At 39.5% G+C, this 25585-nt stretch overlaps 1 protein-coding gene across 8 annotated transcripts in view; it reads left to right on the top strand.

Annotated features, from left to right (window-relative positions):
• Positions 1-25585, top strand: part of LOC140478939 (inactive N-acetylated-alpha-linked acidic dipeptidase-like protein 2) — a 950375-nt gene that overhangs the window by 500657 nt on the left and 424133 nt on the right. For all 8 annotated transcript variants that reach the window (XM_072572597.1, XM_072572592.1, XM_072572595.1 and 5 more), the window contains one exon: positions 2330-2480. In XM_072572597.1, coding sequence (XP_072428698.1) covers positions 2330-2480 — 151 coding nt within the window. The remainder of the gene's footprint in view (positions 1-2329; positions 2481-25585) is intronic.

The raw sequence follows: 25585 nt of genomic DNA, 5'->3' as shown, positions 1-25585 counted from the left end.
AATGTACATGCCAGTCATCTTAATTGTGGAGGGACCTGGGATACAATAACAAGGATTTGCTCAGTCACATTTCCTCTCCCATTCCTGTGGATTCAAGTTAGCTGCTCAACCCACCCTTCAGCCAAATCCTCTTCCATGAAAACTGATGATTATATCTGCTCCTCAACCCTTCTGAAGGCAGGTTTGGACATCAAGAACAGTCCTGGCCTTTGGTTCTTAATCTGGGAATGAAAATTAGGCCCCTCACCTTTAATTAACTGTGATAAAACATTATTATCTTAAACATTAAGTTGTTTGTTTTTTTCAGACCTATTGAATACTTCTAACATTTCTGCTTTTATTTCACACAGCATGCACAGAATTTTGCTTTTCTAATTAAAGCTCAAGCCACCTGTCCTGTTCCCTCAAGAGTATTCCGTTTTATTGTAAATCTTTGTATTTTGCTTTCAGCTTCCTCTGTATATTGACTATGAAGTTGGTATTTATTTCAAAATTGGCTTAACTGATTGAGATGTCTTTCTGTTCGCATTGTATCCAAGCATACCCTCCCCCTTTGACATTTTAGCTTGAGAATTAGTGTGCTAGTTGTCTTCCCTCTCCACCAAATCTTGTTTCTGGAAGATTTATTTGATCCTAGGATTAAAATGGTAAAAATCCCATGTAATGAGTGGATTTCAGTAACACCAACATTTGCTTCCTTTAATCCTAGCGTATAAGTGGATTTTATGTAAAATAAATCTTTTAGTTAACTCAATCTGTTTTTTGCTTTCATTTCACTATGCATAGAATCTATTATGGGAAGTTCAAGGAAATATATATTCTGAATGTAGCCATTTTACAGATCACTATTGACTTATAATTTTAACCAGTGCCATGACTGTATAAAGCAGAGAAAACAACTGCACATGGAGATGTGTTTTTAATTTGTATCAGGAAAGACAATTTAAATACATTTTCTGGACTATAATTATATTTTTCCATAGTGTGTCAACTTAACTGAGTTTAGCTCAGAATAAGATCTTAGCCCTGTTAGCTTGAAAGTTTATTTGTAATAAAACTTGTGAATCTTGTTAACCATTCTAATCCAACAATCTCATTTGCAAATATTTTTGTGAAGTGATACAATGTTCAGACCTGGCATTGTAACAAGTGTAATTTGCTGGGATGTTAGAATCGTTGCCATGAATAAAACAGATATATAAAAGGTAACAAATGTTTTAAGTGCTCCATATGTCAGTATAATAAGGACAGCATGTGCAGCTGTCATAGCTGAAAGCCAAATCATAGGTTCAACATACACTGCATTCTTGCGTATGTAACTTTTTTTCAATGGGCAAGTGAAGCATATTTTAATGGAAATGGACTAGACTTAGCAAATAATTTCAGATATATTTCATGACTAATTCATCACTAAGTTTTTTAAAGCACATCTCTCAACCTATTAAATATATTTCCTCTAGACTGAAATCAGGAAATAAGTAGACAGTGGGATTGTTCTTTGGTCAACGTTTGTGTGTTTTCAGAATTTTAATGACCTACATTAGTAGAACATATAATTTAGGGTGTAGGTTTGCTCGCACAAAGAAGTTTCAGAAATGACAGCCAGACTACTAAGACCCCTCGGAATCCTAGTGGCACACAAACCCACCAACACTCTCAAACAAAAACTAACAAACTTAAAAGACCCAGTACAACCCATGGACAAAACCTACGTCATCTACAAAATTCCATGCAAGGACTGCCACAAACACTACATAGGACAAACGGGAAGCCACCAGGATACACGAACACCAGCTAGCCAAAAAAAGACACTACCCTCTCTCCCTTGTAGTCCTACACACAGAGGAAAAAAAACCACCATTTTGACTGGGACAGGCTAAGCAAAGACATGCCAGAGAATTCCTAGAGGCCTGGCACTCCAACCACAACGCCATAAACAAACACATAGATCTAGATACCATCTATCAACCCCTCAGAAAACGAACAGGAAATGACATCACCACAAACCCCAGGAACCCCATCCAGGACAAACATATAAATAGAAAGCAGGAGACAACAGCTTCACTTCACTTGGAGGTCGCCACTGATGATGTTACCTAGCCAGGTAATGAAACGTCTGGATATCAAACCTACAGCTCAGCGAGCAAACCTACACCCTAAACCTCAACCTGAACTACAAACCTTGCAGAACATATAATTATCTGGATTGCAAATTAGGTTTCCAGTAGTACAGGCCAGCCAACATTTTAAATTAGCGTTTAACTCAACTAAACTAACCGAAATATTTTGCATCTGTAACTCTTTAATCAAATTGTGCTTTGTTGTTCAGTTATCTTTATTATTGGAGGCTGGTTTTGGAGGAGCTTTGGTCTATATTGACCCTTGTGATTCGCCCCCAAGGGAGAAACTTGGGGAGAAGACATTTTGGATTTCTTTGAATCCTGGAGGAGACCCATCTACACCAGGATATCCTAGTATTGGTAAGTCAAAAATAGTCCCCTGTTGTTATTTAAAGCAATGATTCTGAAAGAGTTATTCTTGGAGCTTGCATTAAGTTCCATCGAGTCTGATGATGCCATGTTTGGGTGGTAATAAGGAAGAACATTGTCAGATCTTGAGGAATAAATATCAAAATTCACAGGTCTCATTGTTTTCTTTGTAACAATGTTTATTTTACTAAAGTAACTTGTATCTGATTGCCAGTGAACCTCTTAAGACTCTAGTCAGATTTCCTCTTCAATTGTTAACCAAACAGGCCCTTGTACCCAATAAAAGAAAGTAGAATGGTGGCAGCATCCTTCTCCCCACAAATACCACACTAAATATTTATTATTGACAAGTTAAGAAAATGGTTCAGTTAATGCTTAAGTTTTGCAATTTTGCATTAAAATATCCCATGAAAATGATAGTATGTGAAAATTATTTGGAGAAGGGAATTACCAGTGATTTATACATTTTGTTCAAAGAACAGAACAGAAATCCTACAGTGTAGAAGCAGCCCCTGCGACCCATTGGAGCCATACTGCCCCTCCGAAGAGCATCCCAACCAGACTCACCCCACTACCCTAAAACCCTGCATTTCCCATTGGTGATCCACCTAGCCTACATATCTACAGGTAATTCAGCATGGCATATATTTTGACTGTGGGAGGAAGCCAGAGTACCCTGAGGAAACCCATGCAGACGTGAACAGAAAACTCAAACTCCAGTCGGTCACTTGAGGGTGGAATCGAACCTGGCTGCTGGCACCGTAAGGCAGCAGTGCTAACCACTGAGCCGCCATGGTTGGAAATCATTTTTGCTGTGTATCCTGTGTAAGCTGATATAGATTAGATTAGGTTACTTACAGTGTGGAAACAGGCCCTTCGGCCCAACAAGTCCACACCGACCCGCCGAAGCGCAGCCCACCCAGACCCATTCCCCTACATTTACCCCTTCACTTAACACGACAGGCAATTTAGCATGGCCAATTCACCTAACCTGCAAATTTTTGGATTGTGGGAGGAAACCGGAGCACCCAGAGGAAACCCACACAGACACGAGGAAAATGTGCAAACTCCACACAGAGAGTCGCCTGAGGTGGGAATTGAACCTGGGTCTCTGATGTTGTGAGGCAGCAGTGCTAGCCACTGTGCCACCGTGCCGCCCATGGGTGAAAACCCTTTCACCCGACTTTGGGTTGTGATAGTACTAATGTCAGCTTTAGTACAGAAACCATGTTGAATCTTTGTCACAGGCCCATTTCCCTTACTGACTTTCTGAGTAACACTGTTAAATGTGAATTATTGCTAAATTATGTAGTTTTGTGCTATACACATATAAATGGAACGGACCCTCTAACCTGTTTAAGTTGGAATGCTTACTTAACTAGTCTCTGTTGCTTTTGAATCATATTTCTAGTTGTGGAAGAATAGCACTGTGTGCTCTTCAATAATTGTATTGCAGATTTTATTCTTTTGAATCATCAACTTGCTCCATACATACAATGTGGAATATAAATCTAGTGAAAATATAAAGGACCTCCAGATCTGATGGAAAGTGACCTTAAATCATATAGTCTATAAAGTATCCTAACATGTCTAATATTTCTACTTTCATTTCTATAATTTGTAGAGCTCCAAGGTCTCCATTGGAATGTAATTGAAATACATAAATTAAGAGTCTTACTGTTTTTTTATTTTGTTTATTTTTGAGAAATATGCTTTTTAAATTATGCCACCCTACTTGATTTATTTCAAGGTACTTGATAGCATTTGATTTTAAGTAGACATTGGTGTCTGACTCATCTAATTAAATTTCCATATATATTGTCCTCAGAGTCCACAAAAATAAATGCTTTGGACAAACAGAAGCAGTCCAGAATGTTCTGAAGTTGTAATTAGGGTGGATTTTCCAGGAATATTCTGAGCTTTCCTTTGGTTTGCCACCACCTTTATAGTAGAAAACAGTATTTACATGATTTGTGCTGAGTTCTGGGAGAAATGTCAAAGAATTGCCTGGCAATTATTGCAACTGAGTAATGAATGTTTACACTTCTATTTCTGTGATTATATATCTCTCCTATAATTTCAGTGAAACTATTTTCAAAGGAATGAAATATAATATTATACAACATAATAAAATATTGTTAGATTATGGTCAAAGTATTTCAAGGTAATACTTTGCTATTTGTGTTTTGCAGTGTATTTGGATAAATAAATAATGCTATAAAAGTATATTTTTGATGAACATCTTCCCATTAAGGCCTATGGACCAAAACAAGCTCAATCCAGTGAACAGTATTAAATAGTTCTCTAGCAAAATGCAACTGAAAATCAATGCACACAATATTTTATTTTAAAAGAAATATTAAATGTTACAACACCTGGTGTCCTGAGCAATACAGTGACAATAAAACTACTCCTGTTAAAATAATTTATCACAACTTGGAAGTAACACATCTTCACAGCTTCCCATAATTTGCGGAGTCTTGTTCATGGATATCAGCATTGGATGGCCAACAAAGTTTTGCAATAATCAAGTTTTTAAGTACTAGAGGCTTCAGCAACAGTTACACCATCTGGGAGACATGGGCAATTACACAGAAGGGGGAAAAGGTGATCATACTGATAGCAAGAAAGTAGGTTTAGTGACTTGGCTTATGTTGATCAGAATAGCAAAATTGTTCACAGATTGATTCAGCTTGACAGATAAGTCAAATCTATTTTAAAAATTGTATACTGTGACCTAACCAACGTATGGTTTCTCATGCCCTATTTTGCAAAAGATGCCACCATGGAGAAAGAAAGAAAGAGATTTACAGGGATGATATGAGGGATAAGAGGTTTTATTTGTTCGGAGCAATTAGAGAATTTGGAATTCTTTTTCTGAGAGTTGAAGACAAGTAAAGGGGATCTAGTAGAAATTTTAAATTATTAAGGGTTTTGACCAGGTAACTGAAAAGAATTCACTTTCACTGGATGGTGAGTTGGTAACTAATGAGTCATAGTTGAAAGAGAAAGATCAAGGTCATTGATAATGTGGAAGGTTGTTAGGGGATAGCACGTCCCAACAAAACCAGTAGCAGATGCAGAGTCCATTGTACTTTTTAAAGGAGAAATGAATACTTAAGAAAAAAAACATAAAGGTATGGAGAAACAAAAGAATAGGACTTTGCAAATGCATGACTTTTGCTATCTTAAAAAAAAAGGACAGCAAATACACAAGAAGACTGCCATTTGAAAGATCCCCTCCAAGTCACTTACAATCCTGACTTGGATGTATATTGCCATTCCTTTACAGTCACTCAGTCAAAATCCTGGAATTCCATCCCAATAGTAACGTGGGTATCTCCAGCAAATGGACTGCAGAAGATCAAGGAGGCAACTTGCCACTACCTTCTTAAGGGCAACTCGGAATGAGCAATAAAGGGTAGCTCAGTCAGCAGTGCCTACGTTCAATGAATGAGTAAAGAAGAATGTAGATAATTCTGTCAGAATACAAATGCAGATACAAAAGGCCAAATTATGCCCTGCTGTGTTACAAAGTTCTGTGGTTACATTATTCCCTGTTTCTAAATTTATAAAAGCATTCTGAGTACCCAGAGCTGTAGAGGTAAGTACTTATTCAACCATGAAATGCTCAGACATGCTAAAATCCTATGATGTATTCTCTACGGTGAAAATGTTTACTTCTACTAATTCCCGTCTTTGTTTTATGAGTATGATACTTTGAAATCCACCTGACTTAGAATTATTTCTGAAGTTATTTTAGTGCGTGTATGATATGGTCATAACCACAAATACATCCAAGTAGTTCCTTTCCTTTCAGCAAAATTATCTTTGTGAACAAAACAATAATGAGCTGTTTTGGCAATCATCTGAGTGAATATGTGAAGTATGAGTTTTTGCATATAATATTACCTTTCATTACTTATATCTGTATTAATTTAGTGGCATTCAAAAGAGATGGTTTTGGTTTGTGGAAAGCTTCTTTCATGAGATGGAGTGCTATTTTTGGAACAGTTAAAGTTATTCCTAAGAACATTAAGCAGTTCATTTTGAAATATGACTAATCACAGCTTCATTGGTGTAATATTTTAAGTAACCTAACTGTAATTACTTTGCTATTTTCTACTTTTAACACCGCTGTGTTAATCTACAATAGAGTGTGCTTCTTTTTTTCCATGTTGCAGGCATTTTATACTTATCCTTTCCTGTATACTTGAAGGTTAGGCTTGATTTGTGTTCAGACTTTGATAGGCAACCCATCTAGTGAATGGAGTCTGCAGGAAGGGCTGAATGATCTAATTCCTGCTCCTAATGTTCTTAAAGTGGGGCATAGTAATCATTTTCTCAGCTATTTTTAAAAGTACTCATAATCATTTGTTACAACATGGGGTAAACCCTCCTGCTAATTTGAACCAGACCCACAGAAAAGCTCACCTTGCCACGTAATGTTAAAGTATGAATGACCAAGAACTATAAAAGAATTAACAATTTATTCCTTAAACTCCAAGAAACACAAGTGCATTAAACAACAACTATCAACATGGTAATCCTCCTTTGTCTGATCAATTATCTACCTCCCACTCTACAACAATATAGTGATCTGATAAAACCCCCTGGTTAACTTTAGCAAAAAAAAAATCCAATTTCAAAACCAGCCAGTTGTCAGTTTTCCTTGATATGTTGGTCTGTACTTTCCTGGGCCTTTTCTTTGGTCTTCTACTTCATGAATTTCACATGGAAAGGTGCCTTTCAGAGAGGGGCTCTGCAGGCCCTATTTTTTTCATTGGTGCTCTTTGCCACTCTCCTTCTAATTGTTCAAAATATCTGATTTTATACCCCAAAACATCAGATCACTTCATTGGTTTGATGTCATCCAAAATAGTAAAATTCAAATTCGATTAAATTTTGGTATCTGGAGCATAATTTAAACTGGACGAATTTGAATTTGTTTTGTACCATGGCAACACAGTTCCAGCTCTTTGCTTCAACCAAATGTTACACTTTTAAATGTTGCAGCACACTCTGTGCCAGCCAGGAATTTCAGCTCCCTTGAAGGTACAGTGCACATCTACACCTTCATAACACATTTAACATTGACCTTGAACCTGGAATATTAAAATTTTACTTTACAGCACTCAACCGGTGATCATTATGAGCTGGGTGTAGGCAATTTTTGGATGGGGTAAACTCCTGGAAGGATGTTTTTTGAACTAACACAGAAGGTTGTGCAAACAGAATATGTGCTGGATCTAATTTGAACTTGAAATTTCACAACCTCTGCATCAGTTTGGCAAATGCAGAGTGAATTGCTGAAAGGGACCCTCCCCAAACTTGCACCCCATTGACTGCAAGATGCTAAAGATTCTAAGGCAGAATCGAACTGCGATTAGCCTTGCATGTACTTACATTCATGTGTATATATATATTTTACACATGCAAGTATGTAAATAAACCTCAGAAGTCACAGCACACTGAAAGAATATTTGGGGTGCCACATGAAGTTGATTGAATACAGCTGCATCTACTCCATCCATGCCTGATTGATTATACATGTTCATGCTGTGATCACATCACTTTCAGCTGAAATGTTTATTTCCTTGTGGTTTTGTTTCTTCATTTGAAACATTATAACTATTTTGACAAAGTAATGACATTACCTAGTGTTTTGATATTTTAAATGTTTTTAATATTTGCGTGAAGCCGCTCCTTATAAAATCGTCTGTCCAGATTTGTACTGTTTCGATGTGGATTGTTTTTCCCTACTGGTTGACCTTGTATTCAGGAAAGGATTCTGTATAATACAGGTAATGTTTTTAGTATATCTGGTATTTTTACTTGTACTAACTTGCTGCTTGCATTATAGTTTAAACATTAATGAAAAATGATAAATAGCAGTTTACTTTAAATGTGGCATAGATTTATTTTACCAGTGGACAAGAATGATAAATTCTGAAAGCTGAACCAAAGGCCAGAATCTTGTTTAGAATCCCTTCAGTGTGGAAACAAGTCATTCGCCCAACCAGTCCACACCAACTCTCTGGAGAGCATCCCACCCAGACTCACACCCCTACTCTATCCCTTTAACCCAGCAAATCCCATGGCTAATCTATCTAACCTTTATATCACTTGACACTTTGGGCAATTTAGCATGGCCAATCCACCCTAACCTGCACGTCTTTGGATGTGGGAGGAAACCGGAGCACCCGGAGGAAGCCCACGCAGACATGGGGAGAATGTGCAAACTCCACACAGTCACCTGAGGCTAGAATTGAACCCAGGTGCTGGGTGTTGTGAGACAGCAGTGCTAACCACTGAGCCATCGTACTGCCGTATGTCTTCCTGGAGTCGTGAACTTGGATACAGGAAGAGCATTTAATTGGGGGTAGTGTGAAAATGGTTTTGGGTACAGTCGTCTTACTTCCAGTGGCATTAAGTGTAGGACAAGAAGATTCGTGGCATACCATTTCTGGCTCTTTGAGTATCCAATTAATGACCTTTTAAGGGGCTCAGCCACTGCTGATGTAATTAACCCAGATGCAAGTGAGCTTGTCACTATGCTAACAGATTTGCAAACAGCTTGTCAACTGAATTTGTGGGTGGGGCAGGCCCTTGATTAAAGCCAGTAGTGCCTTAGTGTGGAACTGAACAGACTGTAGGGCAAAGTCTGCAGAGAATCATACACCCTTAATTTTAAATCCCTTAGCCCTTCTCCCTACCATTCTCAATCCCAGAAATTCTTCCTGCCCATTTTCTTCACATCCTAACAAATCATTTGTGTTGCTTTCTTTGTCCTTCATCTCTGGTAGTAGCCATGGCCACCACCATGGCACTTGGTCGAATTTCAAGCAGAGACATTGATTGGTAGATTCACAAATGCCTCTTTGGCATTAGATTTGGACAGGTCTTCCATGAAGAGGCAGTGTAGGCTTCTCATTGCTTGATGCGATTCCTGCTACCTCACCAAGATTATGTTTAACTTTATAAAAACATATTTCCTGAAAATAAAATAGTCAATTCACTCATTTTAGTTTATGTTACTCCATCAAATTATCATATTGTTTCAAACAAAGCCAGAAATTTCTGGAGAAACTCAGCCGATCTGGTAGTGTCTGTGGAGACAAAGTTGAATTAATGTTTTGAGTCCACTGACCCTTCTTCAGAAAATGGACTGAACTCTGCTTTCTCTCAGATGCTGCCAACACTTTGTGTTTTTGTTTGTTTCACATTTCCAGCATCCGGCGTTCATTAGTTTACTTTTTTTTGTATCTTGTTTTCTTTTGTCCTGCAAACATCTACTAGCACGGAGAGATCATGTTCTGTCTTATTTGTCTGGTTCCTGTCTTGGACATCAGTCATTTCTTCCAGTTGTCATACTGTGTATTTTGGCAAACTGGGGAGAGACTTCAATTCAGTGAGACAAAAAGATTATAAAGACGTAAATTGAAAACTCAGTGAGGTGCTTTTGCATAAATGAAGCCTTTGGTCAGGATTTTCTGGATGTAACAGAAATCCAGGTATAGAAATGAGAATTGTCCCACTACTTGTCAAAGTGGGACCTGAGCCGTTCATTCCTGTGAATGAATAGAGAAAACCTCACTCACCTTGAGAAGGCAAATTACAATGATAGCACAATGGTTGTGGATGATATCCAGTTTAGGTTGGAGCTGCCAAGTCCAACAACACCTTAGGATGAAATGCCATCAGTGAGGATGCACTGGGAGAAAGTTGACTTGCCACCAGGTATGTGGTGCTGTGGACACTGGGTCCAGTCAAGCGGGTCCTGATCTGTAGGTTTGACAGCAGGAAGGTGCTTCCCGTACCATTGTGCCAGTTTACCCACCAGTGAACAGAGTCTCAAAGACCTTGTGCATTCAACCATTTGAGTTTTACTTAATGTCTTATCACGGTTTCATTTTACTGGAAACTGCTTATATATTAATGAACAACAGTACTTTGGCAGAAATATACTGTGTGAAAGTTTAATGCAATAATTGTGCCTTCATAAAGCTGTTCCTGTGAAACAGTTTGTTTAAAAGTCCATTTTTAGGAAAATCCATAGGTTTGAATGGGGAAATGAAGTGTTCTTTTCTTTTTCACACATTTTTAACCTCCAGCAATTGCCTTCTACTTTGATACGGATGAAAAGCATGTTGATGCATAACTGATCATTTCACCTAGTTGTTAAGATTGTGGTAGATAGCTTTTCACAGTATGGTATGGCAGCTCAGCCGAATAGAATGTAGTATGTGGCAGGTCATAGACATACCATGTATTCTAGACAAATACATCTGGAAGATGTGTCATTGGCTGCATCAGCTTGAGCCGTAGGTTTCACAACTTGAGCTGTGGCTGGAGTCACCGTTGTATATCTGTGAGGCAGATAACAATGTGGAAACAATGTGGTTCAAGAACGCAGCTCACCGTCACCTTCTGAAGGGCAATTAGGCTTGGGCAATAAATGTTGACCTAGTCAGTGACACCCTCATTCTCTTGAATGAATAAAAAAGCCTCCCTCATGTTGAGAAAGCAAATTACACTGAGAGCCCAGTGTAATGATTGAAACAAAGACATGGAGTTGCAGATCAATGATGGAAAGCACAAGCCACTCATTTCAGTCAGTAAATGTAAACTGGTAACCCCCAACCTGCCAAAAGAAAATTGCAACATGTCTCATAATGTGAAAGCACTCATCACTGAACAGATCCAAGTGTACATGTTTCAAGATGCAGGTCATCTTTCTGGAGATTATCATCTCAAGATGGATGACAGTGCAAGACTATTTTAAGCATCTGTTGAAGTAAGATTCTGCTGCTCTTAGGGCCAACTTAAAGAATAAGATGGAAGAACTGAAAAAAAGGAGTAATCAAGAAAGTAATAAGTCCCGCAGGATGGATTGACAGCAGAGTAGCAGTGAAACATCTAAAACATTGACCCAGTTGATCTAAATAAAGCTGTAAAGCAATCTCATCCCTTCACGCCAGCCTCAAAGGAATTTTACCCCAAGTTGCAAAGACAGAAGTCTTCACAACTCCACATCCAAACATGGTTACTGGTAAGTGAAGTTGAATGGAAGTAACAGCTTTTTAACTGCATTGTGAATGCCATTTGGGAGATACAGTTGAGCATGGTGTTTGGCACTTCTGCATTACCAGAAGAGTATAGCACAATTAAAGTGATAGTGGCTGATCTCATAATTTTATGGATTGGGAGACATGATGGGAAAAATACATTGCTGACCAGAATCAAACTGTACTGTGACCACTAGACAGTGTTCATCAGATGAACCTGAAGCTGAATAAGAAAAAATTGCACATAAAGATGTTTGAAGTAAAGTGTATAATTCAGTACTGACAGCAAAATTTCTTCACCAGGATCCCAAGAAAAAGGTGAGAGCCGCAGCAGTAACCACAGATCTAAAACTAATGCACAGTTGGTGAATTCATCAATTTAGCAAAGTCCCTGCAAAATTTGTTGTTGGAGAATGAACCATTATGTCAGTTCACTGCCACAGACATGCAGTGGCTTCGGGGTCCAGGAGACAAAGCAGCATTCACTGAAAGCAAACAACTAGTAATAGTAATGTCAGTGCTGAGAAACAGTTATGTAAATGATGAAATCACCCTGCACTATGATGCCAATGATGCATTATTTGGAGCAACTCCAATACAATGAGGTTAAGTGATTGCATGTGCACCTAGACTCTTAACATAAATGGAACAACATTACATCAAATTTAGAAAGAGTGTTTGACTATTTTCTTTGCCTGTGAATATTTTCATCACTACCTGCTTGGAAGAGACAAAGTGACAATGAAATCTTACCACAATTCACTTCAAAGCATTTTCTTTAAGCCACTAATATCTGCTCCAAAGCATCTACAAAAAAAAATCCAGTTACAATTTGGAGATGACAAACAACCCTGAGAAATGACATCGCAGTATTCCTTATGAAGAAAGTGGAGGATGCTGAGACAGGATGTGAAATCTTCCAGGTACGATGTGAAGCAATAGCTCACTGTGAGCTGGAAGTCATTGATCCAGCATATACCAGACGAGTACTTTGCTCAAATCAACCAAACTACCCAACGAGATGCAAGGAAGAAGTAGTGATGAAAGGATAGCATGAAAGTATGCAGGATATTTTTTTGATCATGAGAATAATGGGCATACAAAGATGAATTAATAGCTCAAGGTGGCATATTGTCCAAAGGCAATGCAAGGCTCCAAGGAACTGAGTCACATCTGAGGAAAACAAAAGAAAGGCTTCATTGACCAATAAGGAGCAATAAAATCCAAGACAGCGTGAACCAACATAGACCTTGTAATATGCACCAAGCTAAGCAAGGGCTGCTAATGAACATTGCATCCCAGTAAGAAACATGGATGAGGCTGGGACTAGATCAAACTTCAAGATGTGGCGCAGGTGAGGTAGGCAGTGTTCAGGCTTCTGCATCCATCTGCTCCAGGCAGCCACACCCTCCCTTCTTTCCTACCCTTTTTGTCATCTTTCTTTTTCTGTGTCTTCTTCCTATTGATGGCAGAGGAGGGGGGCTGACATCACGGAGGGGAATGGCCAGAGCAGGACTCTTGGTGAGGTGGCGGCATAGAGCTGCTGGTTGTGATGGACCTAGAATGGGACATCAGGTGGTGGTAAGGCAATGCTGGCAGTTCCTGGTTATGGTAGGCCGGAGACAGGGGCTCCTGTTTGGAGGGTAAGTGTGGGTCCAGTCCGGGACCTCACATTGGAAGGCCATCAGTGGGGTGGGCCCAGCAGCAAAGAGAAGGCATCCAAAGATTGGTGACTCCATTAGTGTGCCCACTGCGGGTGGAAGCACAGGTGTTGGTCGCCCAGCTGGGGGCTCGTGGTGGAGGTGGCGGAGTGAAGATGGACTTTCAGCTTTGTCTTTTTATTTTTTTTGTTCTTGAAATATTCAAACGGTGTGGGATTGTGACAACAGTTGAAGTTTTTGACTGTAATTTCCAGTGTTGTTCATTGTAGAGTGCAAGTGACAATAGCTCATAATTCCTGAAGAAGGGCTTATGCCCGAAACGTAGATTCTCCTGCTCCTTTGATGCTGCCTGACCTGCTGCATTTTTCCAGGAACACATTTTTCAGCAATAGCTCATAATTCACCTGTTCACTCTCTCAGTCACCATAGACTACTATTCTGACTACGGTGAATCAGAACAGTTGATTGCAACCACCTACCAGTGAAAATGTAGAATGTCTAAAGGTATACTTTGGTCATTCCCGTATTCCAGACATTGTGATGACTGTCAATTCATGAGTGAAGAATTCAGCCCCTTCATAAGGGATTAGAAAACCGAACACCATGCAACACCTCTGTACTATCCATGTTAAATGGGAATGTTGAGGCGGCAGTGAAAATTTCCAAAGAAATCGTAAAGGAATTAATCAAATCCAGTACAGATGTATACAGGCAGTCTTTGTGGAAAAACATGTCTAGCTATAAGCATAGAATGTCGTTCAGTAGAAAAGAGTAATATCATCACAACCAAGTTACTCTTCCAATCGCAAAGAAGCTACTGAAGCCAGAGTAGTAATCCACGTCATTGACAAAATCAAGGTGAAATAACAGCCAAATTTAATCCTGACAAGACAGCCAAACAATTGCCAGAGTTGAGCATTCAAAATTCAGTTTCAGTACAAATCTTCAATCTTGTCAACAAGAATCAGCCCAAGAAGAAACTTGAAACATGGAGAGAGCTATTGTCACTGATCACAAGGACGTAGTGGAATTGAACTATTAGAAATACAGATATGTATGCACAAAATGGAAAAGATGTTTCTTTACTGCAGGAAGCTGATCAGGAAGATGAGAACTTGCTGTCAGCACAAACCACAGAGCAGTCATCAGTCCCAGAGCTCCACAGTAATGGAACTGGAACAGCACCAATTACTATGGCAACAACAAGCAATGAACAGCAGGCACACATACCTAAACAATTTAAAGACTGTGTAACACATATGCAATGACTGATAAGAATAACAAACTGCTCATGCATGAGAACAGTTTTCTGCATAGTGGGTGACTTGGGTAACTAAGTGTAAATGATCATGCATATAATTCTTTCTGGATGAATTGGGAAATGTTTAGGAAAGAAGTGCAGTGCTATATAAGTGTGCCTTCTGATTTGTAGGAATCACATTATTTTCATCAATTAGCACTCACTGCAAGCATCCACCTTATAGCAGTTCAATAAAGGTACAATACAGGCTCAGTTGTCGTCCTCTGAGCTTATTGCACTTTGCCTCTCATTTCTCCTGTAATGTCCTACTGTGGGACTGTAGTGAGGGACCTCTCCCAAGAACTGGAACAAGAAGATTGTCTTTCCCACCAGGTAGGCATGGGTAGAAGTGGCCAATGAAGTCAGCAGTAGGAATGTGGTCTTTCTAATGTGGAGACAGTGCACCAAGACAATCCAAAATAACAGGAAGGTGGTTGAAATGATTTGCATAATACTGTTAGGTGCTTAGCCCACATTCTGACAGCCCCAGTTTTGTCCCAAACACCTTCTGAAACACTTTCCAAAATTCTCTTCCTCCAAGCACTCAACATCCCCACTGGGGAGCCAACACTCCTTCTCTATGTATTACTCTCTTGCATCCATGTCTCACGATCAAAGAAAAGTGCACACAACTTTGCAATGAGGCAAAGCCCTAGATGGCTGTTTGGTGAAAGACACTTGAGTGGATACTGGCTATGTGTATCCCTGCTTCATTGAGAAGGAGGTCTTGTTGCAGTCAGCTCCTGGAGTCCGCAATAACCTGCTGTGAACGTTTAGTGCAAATATGATGAGAAGACGACTCCTGCACTGAGATAGGAATCTCACCAAGTTACTTACAAGACTGTAGCTGTTTGTGTTGCTCCTTTGTCTCTTGTGCTTTTGGCAATGGTGTTGTCTTTCTTCTTCTTTCTTTCCCTTTCCAAATCGACAATACTGATGTTAACTAAATTAGACTGTCACTGCCCAGAAAAATGTTTTTGTTTCCAAAATGGATGACTACAATTATTTACAGAATATTTATAAAGCTTCCTCCTTCCTTCTGCATTTTTAATACATATAATTGACTGTTAGGAATCAAGATACCTGTTTAGAGCAGTTTGGACAAATTGAGTGATTTGATTAGTTTTGTCTATAGTCAGTAAGTATTCCATATATTATCTCAGTCCTTTCAAGAAAATTGTTTACAAAGAGATGCAAAATAACATTTCTCCAAGAGTTTTCAGTTCTTTTTAAATTTACTGAGCCTGTTTGCACAGTTAATATTTGTAGTGTTTATTTAATTAACAGGGCAGCTTAGCCAATCATGAATGTGTGATACCTCATGGGTACAAATTTGATACATTTTGTTTTAAGTTACATCAACAGGAAGCTGATTGAAGATTGTATTAACTTGATTTAGACTTGTGGAAAGAATTATGCTCAGGTAATTCTTTATCGCTAAGGCTAATGATTATGAAATTGGCTTGTCCCCAAAACCAGACATTAACTAGGGCTTTTCAAATATGCTTTCTTCCATTTAGTAAAATGGTTTGTATCCTCTTCCTTATCCAGGTCTTAGGCAGTAACCTTGAGGTAACATTTTTTTAAAAATTTATTCAGGCTTGAAAATTCTATCTCTTCCTTTTAACTTTGAATTTCTCACATCTTGTGATAAATTAAACAAACTGATTTTGCATGTTAATGTAACGCCATTGATAGGAAGTGAGGAAAAGATAGATGTCTCTTGGGTTATTTAGAAATCTTGTTTCATATTATGAGGTGCCATTGCTTTATGCTTTCAAATTTGCATTCTTATTTGAATATCGCATATTTGCATTATGTACGTTTGGGAATTGCTATTCCAAACTGTTTCTTTCAATCTGTGGCTGCTTTAACTGATTTTTTAAAAAATGGAATGAGTGAACATTGTAATCAATATTAACCTAATAGCTGGTCAACACAAGACCTGAAACCACTGAATATATAGCACATAAATACCCATGCATTTAACAGTCCTGTCCTGGGTAAATGTTCTCCTGACACTTGCTCGAATACATTTATTTCCCCTAGGCTAATCACTTAGTAGATATTTACAGTTCTTAGCTGGCTAATATTTAAAATCTAAGTGAACAGTCATTGGAGTTCAAGTTATTAAGGACCTCCTATATCATAGTGCAGCATAATTAGTAATACCAAAAAAATCTTCACAACAAACATACATATAGAGCATTAGGTTTGAGTTTATTAGGTTTGAGTGGTGATGTTCAATCTTCCTTTAAGACTCAAAGTATTTGAATTTGGATTAACTTTATTGTCATGTTCTCAATTGAGTACAGTGAAACATTGAAAAGTTTACAAGTCGCCACTTACGGTGTCATCTTAGGTACAAAGGTACCTAGATATAGATTCTTCAGTACACGTTCTTTGAAAAATATTGAAATAAAATATTCAGCATTACAGATCATAGGAATAAATTTGAAAAATAGAGAAATAAAAAGTTCAGTGCCTCCAGTCCACACTAGGCCGTGAATCACCTGAAGACCAGAAGTCCACACTGAGCCACACCAGGCCAATAAAAGACAATATGCCACCAAGAGACAGCCACGCCAGGTGTAGGAAATTTCTCGGGCTGCTAGTGCTTATGAAGATTATTCCATAAGTTTAGTTTTTTTTACAGCAATACCTTTGTTAACATTAATGAATGGATAAAATATGTACCATGAAGCTTTTTCCATGTTATTGTGTGGTTTTGTGTGTTCTGGGAATGAAAGGAATCCACACATGTGTAATACAACTTCCTCCAAATAGCTAAAAGGTCTTTTGATTACTTTTAACTTGGAGCTCACTCTGAAAATGGGAAAATATTGTTCATGCCTTAATATGTTTGGCATTATTCAATGTTTGTCATTCAAAGATACAATGATGTTCTGTCAGGTCATGTTTACAAAAGAATATTCCTCATATTAAATGCTAATTTTCAGTTGGCTGCACTTGAATTGCTTAAAAGGTGTATATTTATAGATTGAATTAGGTAGAAGAATACTTGCAGAAATTTTCAACCGTTTTATTATATATCTGTAGTTTAGCCTACACAATTATTTCTGTCTTTCCCTTCTGAACTCTTTCCCTGTCCAAAAGTAACCACCCATTCAGCTTTCTTATTTTCAGAAAAAGCTTGGCTGTGATGTGACACATCTCCATGGTCGTCACATCCTAAGGTGGGACTTTAACCCAGACCTTCAGGCTCAGAGATAGGACACTATCACTGCACCATAATATCCCCAAATATACCAAATGGCTGGTGAGTTCAAAATGTTAGAAAGCGGGGTCTCTGCGTAACTGCCCCCTTCTTTATACCTTATATGTGATGACATACGAATATTTCTTGCATAGGATTAGTTTTTTGTTGTCAAAACCATCAGATTTAAATTTAATTGTTTTTTTTGGTATCTCAGAGCTTGATTCAAATTGATTGGCTAAATTCAAAACTTGTTGTTTTGATCACAAATCAAATCTGCTGCTTTACCTGCTAACTGCACGGCTTTTTGGTACAAATGTTTCAATTCGAATACTTTCTGTACTGGCAAACCCACAAGCTGCTGCCCACAGACATTTTGTTTAAATCTGGAAGCACCTTCTCTTAAAGGGACTATGTAATGAGTTCTCCCTTTAGTATTTTCCACACACTGAATTCTAATGTTCAGTCTCCTTATTTACAATTAATCTACCCAACTTCGCAACAAAAAGTTGAACTAAATACAACAAGGCTGTAGAGATTTTCTAATTAACCTGTTCAGCGATGGTATTATAGACCTCTGGAGAAAGTGGAACTTGTATTGAGCTCCTGGTTGAGAGGTGGGGACACTACCACTGCAGCACAAGTGATAAAGTCCAATGAACATCTTAATCAGTTTTGGAGCCTTTCTGATTGATCCTGACTCCCTAACATTGACAACTATTGAATCAGAAAAATATCCTTTCATCCATAATCCAGAAATATCACATTCACAGTGTCATACTTTTTATTAGACGTGTAAAACTATTTTGAAAGAGAGGAAGAAGATGATTATTGACCTGGAACCTTATAGCAGAAGTAGCAACAAATACTTGAACTGAAAGCTGTAAGCTACTATATGCTGCAGTTACCTGCTTGTTCAGAGCAGAGCCTTAAAGGCAGAGCAGCTTGCGAGTTGGACATAGTTCAGATGTAAACTTTGTATGGATAATGGTCAGGGAAATCTGCACTTTTTTAAACAAGCATTGTCATAACTTTGTCATGTTTGGTTTCCAAATTCATACTCCTCCTTCATGGTAGTACTGAGACAGGCTGTCAAACCTGACGTTTCTCTGCATAATTTGAGCTTGATAATGGCCTGTTCATTCTGTTGATAAAATAGTTAGTTAGAAAGGCACCAATGTTTTTGAGTCTACCACAAAAAAAACAATGTCACCCTGACTTCCTGTGTTTTGGAAAGCCACAGAGCTTTATTTTCCCATATAACATTTAACACAACACAAATTTTTTATCAAATCAGGTTTCATCTTCCTTTGAAATATTCTGCTGAATTTTGGGCATGGCTTCAGGAGAATATGAAGGTTTCGGTGAGGATGAGGAATGATTTATGAGAGTACTTCCAGGGAGAAAAGAATTCAATTAAAGTGAATACAGTGAAAGAGTTGGTGTTGCTCTTAGAAAAGGTTGAGATGAAATTTGATCGAGGTGTTGAAAATCACGAAGGATCCAGACTCAAGCATCAGAAATTAAAGGATACCGATGTGGTATTGAGATGGCTTAGTGGCTGCTGCCTCATAATGCCAGGGACCTAGGTTTGATTTCAGTTTCAGCTGACTGTCTGTGTGGAGTTTGTGCATTCTCCCCGTGTTTACGTGGCTTTCCTCTGGGTGCATCAGTTTCCTCCCATAGTCCAAAAATGTGCAGGTTATGACGATTGGCCATGTTAAATTGTCCAGAAGTATGTTGGCTAGGTGGGTTAGCCATGGGAAATGAAGGGTGGCAAATTGGATCTAAGTGGGACACTTCAGAAAGTTGGTGTGGATTCACTGGTTCAAATTACCTGCTTCCACACTGTAGGGATTCTATGAAGTGATTGGCAAAAGAACTGAAAGGCGACACTGGGGAAAAAACTTTGGTAACAATCCAGAATGCATTATTTGAAAAGGTTGTGGAGCAACATTCAGTCATGGATTTCAAAAGGAGGTTAGATAAGCAGTTTGAGGGAAGAAAAAAGCAGAGTGACTTTAGAAAGGGCTGTGAGTAGGATCAGTCAAATGGATCTAAAACTGAACAGGTTGGATTAATTGGCCGAATGGACTCCTTCTGAAACTGTTCCTCTTTTATGCATATTTACAAAGATACCTTATTTATACATTGGTATCTAAATCTCTAACTCTAGCAAGCAAAATGACTCGAAGCAAAATGAACAAATTGTCACTGATTATCTATCAAGGTGTTTTATTTATTGCATTGTATTTGTTAAAATGTTCAGAATTCAAAAGGCACCTGACTGGTTTATTGAAGACAACTTAGTTTAGCCAAACACTTGGGATGTCGCAAGCTGTCTCATTACCATAAATTGATTTTGAAATTCAGACATTTTTCAGTTATATTTTCTTATCAGCCTCTGCAGAAGTAGGACCAGCCCTACCCACAAATCAAAGCAACGCGGAAGGTTGTCTTGATTGAAAGGTGAGAGCTGAGTGACTGTCCCATGCACAAAGTAGTGTCCCAGAGAGGCCCAACTGATCTTTGTGGCTATCTCTTATTTCTCTAACTTTTCTCCATGTGCGTATGTGACCAGTTGGAACAGGCCTCGGGGGCCAAGGTAAACCGAGGCAAGAGCAAGGCCATGCTCTTCGGGAACTGGGCCGACCAATCCTCGATCCCCTTCACCGTCAGGACCGACCACCTGAAGGTGCTGGGTATTTGGTTCGGGTGGGGTGCCAAGTCTTGGGAGAAGCGTATCAGCAAAGTGAGGCAGAAACTGGGCAGATGGAAGCTACGGTCACTCTCCATCGCGGGAAAAAACCTGGTCATCAGGTGTGAGGCACTGTCATTGCTGTTATACGTGGCACAGGTCTGGCCTATTCCCAGAACCTGTGCCGCTGCAGTCACCCAGGCCATCTTCCAATTTATATGGAGATCAAAGATGGACCGGGTCCGAAGGGACTCGATGTATAAAGATCTGGGCAACAGGGGAAAAAATATACCCAATGCCACCCTCACCCTGATGGCCACCTTTGTGTGTGGCTGCATCAAGCTGTGCGTGGATCCCTGGTACGCAAACACCAAATGTCACTACGTACTGAGGTTCTACCTGTCCCCGGTGTTGCGAAGGATGGGCCTGGCCTCGCTGCCGCGGAACGCTCCGAGTAGTTGGACCGTTCCGTATCACCTGTCCTTCATGGAGAAGTGTATGAAGAAAAACACCTTTGACCACAAGTCCATCAGCAAGTGGTCAGCACATAGTATCCTTGAGACCCTTCTGGAAAAGGAGAGGGCGGATCCTGTCGAGCGGTTCCCTGAGCAGACTGTCAAAGTCATTTGGCAGAATGCCTCATCGCCAGAACTTTCCAACAAGCACCAAGACATGACTTGGCTGGTGGTGAGAAGGGCTCTGCCTGTGAGATCCTTTATGGACTCTCTGCCACACCACACGCTGCACTTGAAGCGGCTGCGGGGGTGACGAGACTGTCACACACCTCCTTCTGGAATGTGCCTATGCAGAAGAAGTCTGGAGAGGGATGCAGTGGTGTTTGTCGAGGTTCGTCCTGAGCAGGTCCGTGTCGCAGGACTCCGTCCGTGCTCTACGGTCTGTTCCCCGGGACGCACACCAAGATGAACATCAACTGTGCCTGGAGGATCATTACTCGGTGAAGGACCCTCTCTGGGCGGTCTAAAATCTGTTGCTCTTCCAGCTGAAGGAGTTGACCCCGACCGAGTGTTGCAGACTGGCACGTTCCAAGGTCCAGGACTACGTGTTGAGGGACGCACTGAAGCTTGGGGTAGCTGCCAAGGCGGGGTGGGGAAAGACCTCCGTGTAACATCTGCTTGCCTAAGAAGAACAGGGGTCCCACCCAGTCATTTGGGCTCCGCTGACTCCTCCGCTAAATATATGGATATATGATTGATAAATATACAGACCTGTATATACAAATGGTAAATTCTGATCTCTGTATGCAAAGAATTGGAATGTTTACGTATGTATGGCATGACCAACTGTACAGATCATCAAAATATTTATGAATAAAGTATATTTTTGAAATAAAAAAAATTCTCCAATTCCAGCCTCAACCCATCCAAGTTGACTACCTGAGTGCAAATAGAAGCAAAAGATTGTTTGGTGGAGAATCAAGATCAGTTTGTCCTTGAACTTTTCCAGCTGTAACAAGAAAATTCAAGTGTGCAAGAAGGGTGGGAGAGATTAGTTTAATGTCAATATAAATGTCAATTTGCATTTTGTGTGAATTCTTTTCATCAAAATCTATCTCTTTGAAGCCAATTCTTTGTTCGTCTCTCCAGCTATCTTCCTATATGGTTTAATGTCACATTGTATTCATACTGTTGCTTTGTACTTGTGTGGGGCATTATACAACCTTAAAAGCACTGTGTAAATGCAAGTTGTGCTTTTGATTAAACTTGTTTGAAGTTACTTTCCAAAACCAACACAGAAGGTTTAATATTTGGCCTTCTTTGGTGTTATTGTTTAGCAATAAGTCAGAGGAGGGAGACATAGTGGTAATGTCACTGTGCTGGTAGAGACTCAGTCTATTGCTGTATGGACAAATGTTCAAACTCCACATGGTCATGCATATACCTAAAACATGGATTTGAAAGTGAAACTCAAATAGTCTATTATGTGATCATTTCCTTGTGGCTTTTCCATTGAAGGCAAACAGTAACTGTGACTTCAATGCCACTAAGGTCTCAGAGCTGAAACACTACCTGCCGGCCATGTTTCGGCTATATGAAATCTATAGTTTTTCAGAAGAATGACACCAACAATGCTGATATTGAGGGTGGTTAACGCAAAATCAACCATAAACAACCGCTCAGAGGCCAGTGTATTTTAAATTTAAAGAGAGAAGAGCAAATTGTTTTGCAGGCTGAACTTCCCAGAATGTAGTGGTTAGAGCTTATGAGGGGGCAATATTGGTCACATGGTGATAGTAACTACATTCATGGAAAGCAGCATTGATATTATAAACAACAGGTATCTAACACGTGTTTGCCTCAAGACAGGAGGACAACTCCAAGGGTTATAGAGATGGGCTTCTCCATGTAGAGGTGGTAGCATGGCAGTTTTTAACCCTATCAGCCTGAGGAGAGTCCAAAGTATAGATTCATCACATGAAGATATGGGGAAAAGACAGGATATTGGTGCTAGGTCTTAGAACTGGTGTAGGCATGATGGGCTGCGTGACCTTTTTATCAGCACCATAATCATTTTGTCATTCTATGAATAATTTACCCAGTGCAAAACCCTCAGATTGATGCCAAACGTGGTATTTTGTCTATCTCCCCCTCTGAGTTCCCAGCTATTGTCGAGCTACATCAACAATCAACTTACTGAAGGCTCGGTATAGCGAGTTCTGGAGTGTTTCTTCTGAGTGGGCCAGCCAACGGTTACACTTTCTCAGAGACCTGTTGTCTGTTCAATGACAGATGCAAAATAGCATTATAACCTAGCTCGGCATCAGTCTAAGAGTTTTTTAGCCAATACTGAGAAGTGGTAAAAGCAATTGCCACACAAATGCCCCCTTGCCATAAAAGTAAATCTTATTGCCTGCAGGTAAAGCTGTGCATGCTGCACTGCAAATTCATTGCACATCTCTTTGTTTCTTTTCCACCAATAAATGAAGCTGACCTTGTTCGGCAGAGCATCGGGCTGCAGTTGTGAAGACTTACATGGGCGTGGTGTTTGTATGACACAAAGCAAGATATTCAAAGACCATTTCATTATTGCAGAGATTTAGTGGCACTGTGCGTAATGCATAGCTCATGAAAGATAGCCACTTAACCTATGCTCGCACTTCCCAGAGAGTTTCATACTCCTCAGATAACCGATTTGCTTGCAATCCTCAGCGCTCCACAGAATGCTAGATCTCAGTGTTTCTCACTTTACAGTGGAAAGAAAATACATCCTGTGAGATATTGTAACAGATAGAATGAGAGCATTTAAAATCTAAAAGGTCATTCATTTATTTGAACTCAGTGATTCACAAAAGGAGTCATCCACATAGCGGACCCCATAAGACCTCCGATATCAGGGTTCTTAGCAGAGGCAGTAATTCAGAGACTCGAACAAAAAGCTCTGCCAACCATCCAACCCAAACTTTTGGGTCTGCTACATGGATGACATGTTTGCCATCACTAAACAAAACAAATTAGAGGAAACATTCAAAACCATCAATAATACCTTTACTGGCATAAAATTCACTGAAGAGGAGGGAAACAACAACAAACTGCCATTCCTAGATGTCACAGTAGAGCAAACAGCCAATGGGGAACTTCAAACCAGCGTCTACAGGAAAACGACACATACGGACCAAATATTGAACCACAGAAGCAATCATCCCAACATGCACAAATGAAGAAGCTGCATTCGAACATTATTTCAATGAGCCACCACACACTGCAGCACAGAGGAACTACAAAGGGCAGAGGAAAATCACCTATACAGTGTATTCAAAAAGAACAGGTACCCAATGAACAGAGTCCACTGATTTCTCACACTAAACACACTAACACACTAAAACAGTAGCTAATGAACTTGAAAGACCCTGCACAGACAAAAAGCAAAACAATGTCATTTACAAAATACCTTGCAAGAACTGTAACAAACACTACATTGGACAAACAGGCAGAAAACTAGCCACCAGGATATATGAACATCAACTAGCCACAAAAAACAATGACCCCCCCCTCCTCACTACTATCTTTACATACAGATACGGAAGGACACCACTTCGACTAGGACATCCTAGGACAAGTCAAACAGAGGCATGTACGAGAATTCCTAGTAATATGACATTCCAACAGAACTCTATCAGCAAACACATTGACTTGGATCCCATTTACAATTTACCACCCCTGAGAAAAAGAACAGAAAATGACATCATCACAGTAAATTACATCACCGACCAAGGGAACTCAGACACATAAATGCAAAGTGGGCTACACCACCAGTGCTTTTTCCAGAGGCTCATTGAAGAGGTTACCTAGTATGGTGACGAAACTTCTGAAATTGAACCGCCCAGCTCAGCAAGCAAGCCTATATCCAGAGAGGTATAACTTCCTGTCTGCTGATAAAATTTGGTAATTTAGCTGCATGTGCATATGTAATGAGCTTTAAGTAATATAATCATGTGGGAAAACTCACCCTGCCCGTACAGAGAATTAGCTCCTGGTTTAGTTCACTGTTTTTGAGCTACCTATGTGAACTCCCCAGTCTTCATTTAAAGGACCCTGAAGTGAAACATAGCTGTTTCCTGACAGCTAAGATAAAAGCTGAGAACTGTCTCCAGCTGTTGTAATTCCAGTCTGTTGGCTGGCATCTTATTAATTTTAAATCTAGCTCAGTGTCTTTTTAGGCTACTCACCTTTGTTTTGCAAAAAATATTGTCTTGTCAACTTTAGATGTCACTATTCTAGAAGAAGTCAGAATCTCTGGTATTACACGATTTTTGTGGTCTGGCTTGAAGAAAAACGTGGCAATGTTATGAGCCTTTGTTTTGGTGTTTACGTAATGTATAGTTTAATTCTATTATTATCTCCTCTAGCAGATGTACTCTGGGATGTGGTTCATTACATTCATTGGCATCTGTGCTATGTTATTCTTTTCTGCATGTTTCTTCCCTCTTTGCTGCATTTTGATAGATCATTATTTTACTGATGCTCGCAGCTTATTGACAACTTTCCCAAGTGTCTGCTCTTTAACTGATGAAAAAGCAGTGCTCGGAACCCATGACTCTGAAAGCTAGTGCTTCCAAATGAACCTGTTGGACTATAACTCGGTGTTGTGTGATTTTTAACTTTGTCCAACACCGGCATCTCCAAATCATGACCAC

Source organism: Chiloscyllium punctatum, chromosome 6, assembly GCF_047496795.1.
Source record: "Chiloscyllium punctatum isolate Juve2018m chromosome 6, sChiPun1.3, whole genome shotgun sequence".
Lineage (NCBI taxonomy): Eukaryota > Metazoa > Chordata > Chondrichthyes > Orectolobiformes > Hemiscylliidae > Chiloscyllium > Chiloscyllium punctatum.
Note: the sequence above shows the minus strand (reverse complement) of the source record. Positions and strands in the feature narration are given on the sequence as shown.